General features: G+C 37.1%; 1 protein-coding gene across 4 annotated transcripts; it reads left to right on the forward strand.

Annotated features, from left to right (window-relative positions):
- The first annotated feature begins 934 nt into the window (after window positions 1–934).
- Window positions 935–2,816, forward strand: LOC113299293 (PHD finger-like domain-containing protein 5B). Of its 4 annotated transcripts, none has more exons than XR_003334779.1 (3): window positions 935–1,135; window positions 1,573–2,174; window positions 2,253–2,598. XR_003334779.1 is itself a non-coding variant. In XM_026548297.1 (3 exons), the coding sequence occupies exon 1, from the start codon at window positions 1,604–1,606 to the stop codon at window positions 1,934–1,936; it is 333 nt and encodes a 110-aa protein (XP_026404082.1). In that variant the 5' UTR covers window positions 1,573–1,603; the 3' UTR covers window positions 1,937–2,035; window positions 2,118–2,174; window positions 2,253–2,816. The 4 variants fall into 4 exon arrangements, 3 of the variants coding, with proteins under 3 accessions (XP_026404082.1, XP_026404083.1, XP_026404081.1); XM_026548297.1 differs by lacking the exon at window positions 935–1,135 and having other exon boundaries at window positions 1,573–2,035; window positions 2,118–2,174; window positions 2,253–2,816; XM_026548298.1 differs by lacking the exon at window positions 935–1,135 and having other exon boundaries at window positions 1,573–2,035; window positions 2,253–2,816.
- Window positions 2,817–8,015: the final 5,199 nt, after the last annotated feature.

Here is an 8,015-nt window from a genome sequence, read left to right on the forward strand (position 1 = left end):
TTCAGTAAAAAGTTCGGTTATCACAAATTATTTTTTTCAAACCGAACTCAAAGTTCGGTTGATTCGCAAAAAAATACTTTTAACCGAACTCCTTGTATTAGAACAATACAAGTCCATAAGTTCGGTTCGTTCGCAAAATTATTAAGTTTTCTTTGTAACCGAACTCTACCTATAAGCCCAGTTCGGTTGATTCGCAAAATATGTTGAAGTTTGTGAACCAACCGAACTTCTAACACTAGGTTACTTTTAACCTGAAGTTCGGTTGGGAACTTGGTTGCGTTGAAGTTTGCGAACTAACCGAACACACAAGATGTACTCAAATAAATTGTCAAGTTCAAAGTTCGGTTACCAACCATTTTATCCTAGGTAACAGAACATTGCACTGTACGACCAAAACCTCCATTAAGGAGCGAGTTCGGTAACCTGCGTGTTTGGAAAACGTAACCGAACTACACTTTCAGGTGTGTTCGATTACATGTTCTTGACATATGGTAACCGAACTACACTTTCAGATGTGTTCGGTTACATGTTGTTGACATATGGTTAACCGAACTGGCCCAAATTTACATAAAAGTTTTCATTTTTTTGAAAGTTTGGAGCAATTCAACCAACATTATCTAAGTTTGAAGCATACCTGGGTACCCAAATACCCTTCCTCCGGTTGTGGTTGGTAAAATCCATCGTTTTTCATGTTTTCCTTCTTCATCTTCTCTAACTTTACTCTCTCAATAATTCTACTTCTTTAAAAAAAAAACTCATCTGATTTTTTAATCTCACTAATTATCTTTAACTTAATCATCTCACTAATCATTACATTAACTATTATTAACACTAGCTAATCATCACCCAAAATTAATCAGAAGGATAATTTAGATATTAATATAAATATCTAGATAAATGATGACCTAGATTTACTTCTAATGTCTTTACCCAAAAAAAAACCATGGTCCCAAAAAAATAATCGTTCAATAAAAAGCACACGCTGCAACGTTTCAAGATCTACCGGTAACAAACCAGAAGGCAGCTAACCATTCTCTCGTTCAAGCATCAAGAGTCTTCTCTCTCCCACAGTTCTCTCCACTTCCGAGGTTGGGTTTAGGGTGTTTGTTGTAACCAGACTCGAGTTTGATTTCAGGTAAGAACTTATCTTACCGATGTCGATTTCTTTTTGTTTCCCTTTGTATGCGTTTATTTGAATTCGTATTCAACTTTTCAAACAACGCGCATAGTATGTTTGGTACAATTCCTCAGTAATGGAAGTTGTTTATTCTGAAATTTTAATCAATTTTAGTTGTTGCAATATATTATAAGATTTTAGTCTCGTCTTTGTTATAAAACCCTAGATTGGGTTTCGATTTGAGTTCAAATCTCAAATCCAGAAACAATTCATCTAAAACATAAACTAAGGAGATAATAATACGAGCAGTTGAATTGTTCAACCGAACTCATAATTTGTTTGTTTTTGTCTTTAATTGTGTTTCTACTGGTACCCTCCTTTGCTATTAACATTACCAATTCAGTTTTAGCCTTTTAAATAATTAAACAACTCATTCTTTGTGTGAAATTTTGCAGTTGATATATACTAGCTAGTGACAAAGGAAGCATGGCCAAGCATCATCCTGATTTGATTATGTGCAGGAAGCAGCCTGGGATTGCAATTGGTCGGTTGTGTGAGAAGTGCGATGGGAAGTGTGTGATATGTGATTCCTATGTGCGTCCTTGCACACTTGTTAGGGCTTGCGATGAATGCAACTATGGGTCGTTCCAGGGTCGGTGTGTGATCTGTGGAGGTGTGGGTATCTCTGATGCCTATTATTGCAAAGAGTGTACTCAGCAGGAGAAGGACCGTGATGGCTGTCCAAAGATTGTTAACTTGGGCAGTGCTAAAACTGATCTCTTCTATGAGCGCAAGAAATATGGATTTAAGCAGAGATAGAGAGTTTGTTGTTGGGGAATTCTTCTGCCTGTTAACTATGTTTTGTATTACTTATATTATGGTGTTCAAACTTCTATCTAATACTGAATCACTCTACTGGTAAACATTTTAATGGGTTTTCAGTATTTTGAGAATTGTTGGTTCATTACTGCTGTTATATTTTCGTTCATCTTTGTCCCAGCATATGCATAGCTGTTCCTTGATTTTAATGCTTTTGATGCAGAGTTACTTTATATCGGTAAGAACTGTAAAAATATTTATGTTTTTTGTTTCAATGTTTTTGTGGGGTTTTGATTCTCTCTAACTGTTCCAACAGGTGCATATTGGTTCCTAGATTTCATCGCTTCGGGATTGCTCAACGTAAATGTGGTAATAAAAATCGACGAGGGTTTTGATTCTTTCGTGTCTATTCATTTAGTAAAATTGATCTCTCTTCTATGAGCACAAGAACTAAGGATTTAAGCAGAGATAGAGAGTTTATTGCTGGGGAATTGTTCTGTCTGTTAACTATGTTTTTTATAACTTATGGTGTTCAAACTTCTATCTAGTACTGAATCACTCTACTGGTAAACATTTTACTGGGTCTTCATTATTCTGAGAAATTATGTTTAGATTCTTGCAGAAGTGTTACAGTACCAAAAAAAAAAAGTTTAATTGTTTTATGTTGTTTTGGAATGTGAAAATTTCCCAGAGTAGATCAACAAGATGAGCATGCCTCAGTTGGTCATTAGAATTGTCCCCAGGTCGACATTTCTTATAGTTTGTAATACTTGCTGTGAAATTTAGAGTCTTGGCATTTCGTCTAATACAGAACGACAAGTATGTACTAAAAAACATGTGTATAAAAACATAATGACCGGGGTTTAATTTTCTTGGCTAATTTGGGCCCTATGCCACTTAATTGGGGCCTATAGCTACATGACAAAATAGGGTCATTAACAAGTAATTTCTAGAAATCCATTATCCACTATTTATGTTAATGCCTAATATGCTCTTATTAAATTAGTGATGATTAATTAAGTTAATATTTGTTAAATTAATTAGTGTTTGAGTTTGATTATAGTGTTAGGATTAGAGTAAAAATTCATTTTCTTTTTGAAGGTTTGAAGGGAAAGAAGAAGTAGAGGGAAAAATGAAAAACCTAGGGTTTGTGATTTTCTTAGCAAAAATGAAACTTTATAGTGATGATGAAGACTCTAGTAGTGATGAAGAAGTAGGTGCATCAGATTATCATGATTTCGATCCTATCGAATTGGATAATTTGTTGAATGAAGAAGAGAATGTCAACCAAAGAATGCTTGAGGATATTATTCAAGCACAAGAACAATTTCGTCGGGAAGAAGAAAGTGATAATGCTTCTAATAAACAGGTATGAGTTGTAACGATCTACAAACATGTATTTGCATGTCCTAATTGCCCAAAAAGGAATTTTTTTTCAAAACTTTAACCCAGTATCGGTTTATTCGATAGCACTACATAAAGCGATTCTGGGTAAAATCCCGATATTGGGTACATTAATCGATTGTTGTTAGTCACCACATAAACCGATTGTAGTAAAATTTTAGGCGCGATGGGTACGTAACGAAAATATGTTTTTGTTGGTGATGTGCATAATCCGATTTCTTCACTTGAATACTCACGTAGAATACACGAAGTTGATAATCGATTTATTTACGTGTATATGTAATTCTATTTTGGAGAAAAAAAGTTTCAGGACAAATGTGAACAAAAATCGGTTTACATGATACGAGACATGAACCGATTGTAAACTTTGAAATTTTTTCGTCAAGTCCTTAATCGGACTTTATAGTTGCACATATAAACCGATTACTGATAATCGGTTTTCTCGACTGTAACATATAAACCGATTTTGGATCCTCAACTTGTTGATATTTGTTGTAGATTGTTGTGGTGTTTGAAGAAGATCAGCCCAAACCCGTATCTCTGCCGGGTCATGATACCTCTGCCCACTATTTCACCGGTTTGGAATGGAAAGAAAGAAACGATGCAAGGCAATGGTTTATAGACATGGGAATAGAGATCAAATACGCGTTAGTTTTAGGCCGTCATTCAAGTCAAGATCGTTTGGAACTTGTTTGTGAGAGAGGTGGAAAGCAAGAAAGTCACTGGGCAAAGGACAGACTGTACGTGAAGACGACGACAAGGGAATACATTACTAAATCAAAGAAGTATGGTTGCCCGTTTAAGATTATAGTTAATAGACCCAAGGGACCCAATGGTAAGGTATACAAGCTCTCTAAAGTGATGAATGGTTGTCATAATCATGATGATCCGGAATCTCTTGTTGGACACGCGGCCGTTTATGGGTTGAAACCACATCAATTGGAAACGGTGGGGTCGAAGAAAGTGTGTAAACCATGTGACATCCTTAGGAAGATTAAGGAGGATGATAAGAATAACTTGTCCACTTTGAGGCAAATTTACATGGCAAGAGCGACATTTAGGAAGAGGGAATGGGATGGTAGAGCGGTTATGGAACAATCTCAGTGGTTAGCAGATCAACATGGATACACAATGAGGAAGCAGGTATTGGAAGGCAAAGTGACTCGTATTTTCTTGGCACATCCGGAGATGATCAAGTTGGCCCAATGCTTCTATCAATTTTTGTTAATAGATTGTACGTACAAGACCAACAAGTACAACATGCCATTGTTAAACATTGCTTTCCATACTTCCGACAAGCAAACTTTCACGGTAGCATGGGGGTTTATGGATCAGGATAATGATGTGACTTTTACTTGGATGCTAGAGACTTTGAAGGAGATATACCGTGGCGATCAAACTCCGAGGATCATAGTAATGGATAAGGACCAAGCACTAATGAATGCCATAGGAGTGGTTTTTCCGGACGCTAAGCATTTTCTTTGCAGATGGCACATACAATGCAATATTAGAAGTAATTGTAGGGGTCATATCCAAAAGCCAAAATCACAAAAAGGTACCGTTCGTGAAAAGGCCGAAGATGAGCGTCTTCAAAAACTAACTCCGGAATAACGAGAGGAGGACAAGAAGAAAAGGAAAGCGGAGTATGAAGCGAATGGGTTACTATGGAAGGCTTTTCAACATCATTGGGATTTAATGGTACACTCAATGTCCGTGGCCGAATTCGAATCCTATTTGGAGAGTTTTATTGGGCTACGGAAGAAGGATTACGAGAAACGTGTGGTTTATTTCTTGAAGGAATTGTTGGATCCGTACAAGGAAAAATTTGTGCATGCTTACACCTACCAACACATGCATTACAAGAATGAGGCGACAAGTATCGCAGAAGGATCTCACGGACGTTTGAAAAGCGTGCTCCGAGGGAGCCAAAACACTGTGGTTACGGTACAAGAAGCCATCCATGAATACATCAAGGCTGATATCATCAAGATAACCGCGCAAATGGAAGAGAGTAGGATGAAAATCATCACAAGCTACAAGAACTACCATTGGTTGATTAGACGTTTAAACTATAGGGTGACTCACTAGGAAATCATTTCTATGATGAAGGATTACAAATATTATGTGGAAAAGGAGATGGGGAGAAGAAGAATTGTATGTTCATGTATGACGATGATGGCCTTCGAATTTTTGTGTCATCACATGATTGCGAGGTACCAACAAGGAATTCCTTTTGAAATCATTAATCCGTTTTGGAAGCAACTAACTTTCAAACCACCCCCAACCGAAGAACCACTCGAATCCTTTATGGACACAGATATTGGAAGAGAAATCATCGAGAAATTCGCTAAAAAAGATGGTTTGGGACGAAAAGTTTTGATGTACGACTTAAAACTAGCCGCTAACCCCCATATGGTACCGGTCGGAGAACCAACAGTGCTACCGCCGACGGGTAGACCACCTACTGACATGGATAGGAAGGAAGAAAAGAACGAGTTTAAGGTTGCAATGAGAACCGGAAAAAACTCGTTATTTAGTCATAAAGAAACCTTTTCTCAAAATGAGCGTGAAGACGCTAAATATGAAGAGGCGGAGGTTCCAAAGAAAAGGGGTCGATCGAAGAAGGGAGAAAGCGAGACAAGTAGCGCACAAGCCAAGGCAAATGTTTCAAACGTTCCTTCACAAATTGAGTATGAAGAGGCACCGGCTAAGAGGAAACGGGGTCGACCAAAGAAGGGAGAAAGCGGGACAAGTAGCGCACATATGGTCCTTTCAAATGATCCGATCGCTCATTCGCAACATGAGGATCCAATGGCTCATTCGCAACATGAGGATCCAATCGATCATTTTCAAGAAAGTCAAGCGCCAAACAATCTAATTGTTCCTTCTCAAGAGAGTCAATCGAGTACAACACGAGTATCAAGGATACGTGCATGGAAGGGATAAGCAAGAAAAATGGGTTCTATGGTGACTCTAAGGGCCACTCTTGGTGATGGAAGCACGCCTAGGAATGAACGAGGTAGATCCCATCGAACGTGTTACACCATATTCGAGGAGTATTACTCGAAACTTCCTGAAATCGTTATGCCCTATGTGTTATCTACCGACGACGTGGATGCGGATGAGAATTGTGGTTATCACGTTGCGTCGGAACAAATAGGCCATATAAGTTTGGCGGACGATGAGACCCTAACCCAATGTCAATACTTTAGAAAGATGATGACCTTGCGCTTACAAGAAAACAAGGAATTTTACATATCGATGATGAAGGAAGGAAAAACAAGACAAGAAAAAAAAGTGATTTTTGAAAAAATGGTTGCTAGAGTACAATGGCTAAAGGGGAATGGACCAATTACCCGACAATATTGGATGCGTATGCCTCTATGTGGTCATCTCTTAGCGGAAACGTGGAGTTGCGTTGTTCATCTATTTGGTAAGGGATCATGCTATACATACACACCAAAATACACCATTTGGGATGAATCGCTTAAGGATCGTAGAATTGTTTTATTCAACAATAACAACATACATTATATCGGTCTTAGAGTACGTGATGATTGTCCATTACCACCGGTAGATAGGTTTCATGAGGTCTCAGAGGTCACCAAGGAGTGGCTAAAAAATACGATCCCAACATGAGGCGATGGGAGGAATTGATCGGGACGGATCAATTCGATGGTCTCCATTTGTTGGAATGAGTATTTTCCTTATGTTAAAAACTTGATCTATCGGATGCTTATATTTTGTCGCTTTCTTATATTGTATTTTGCAAACTTGAACCAAGCTTAATGAATGAAAGTGGTTTTCTTTTTTGGGTACCTTGGACTCATGAAATTTGTAACAGAATCATACTTCTAATACGTTTATAAAGTCCGATTTTGGAGGTAGTTTGCTGCAGCTTTTTCAGAATCGGTGTATATGGACGACAATGTAATCCGATTGTTGGAAGAAAAAGTTACAGATATTTTTAACTCAATAATCGGATTACAAATGGTCCAAGATGTTCCGAACCTGAAACAAGAATCAGTTGATGTGTGTATTAGTGTAAACCGATTATAGTTGATGTTCATCACATCAACCCTGAATCGGGTTATATAGGTTCACATTAAAAACCGATGTAGGCCACAATCAGATTAATATGGTGCACCTATAAACCGATTCTGGGTGGACTTTCAGAAAATTTAATGACTGAATTTTAAAGATTTAGAGGTAAATCATTGTAGAGTACCACTTAGATGGAATGGTTTAAAGGGATTTAACTCTATCATTGATTGATTAGGATTTAGTTTTGATTTTGATGGAAATAAAAAGAAATTGAGTTTTGATTAATGATTTTTATTTTTGTTAATTAAGTTATGATTTTGTATTTGTATTTGTGTTGGAATAATTAAGGTTTCTTTAAAGGTTAATTTAGTATTTTTACAATTTTTTAGACACCCCTTATCATTTTCTATTGAATGGATTAAGAAATCCATAGGTCCCAATTAAATGGCATAGGCCCGATTTAGCCAGGTTAATTTTTTTTTGGCAGTAACAAATATGAATACAGATGATACTGAAAGAGCAAAAAGTAGAAATAGAAAAATAAGGAAATATTGTACTCCATAAAGTTGACAGAAAATAAAACAGCGGATATTCAAATGAAATTTGTCCTAGTAAACTATGTGCTAGCTGA

The sequence above is a fragment of the Papaver somniferum genome, chromosome 7, assembly GCF_003573695.1.
Source record: "Papaver somniferum cultivar HN1 chromosome 7, ASM357369v1, whole genome shotgun sequence".
NCBI classification, from domain to species: domain Eukaryota; kingdom Viridiplantae; phylum Streptophyta; class Magnoliopsida; order Ranunculales; family Papaveraceae; genus Papaver; species Papaver somniferum.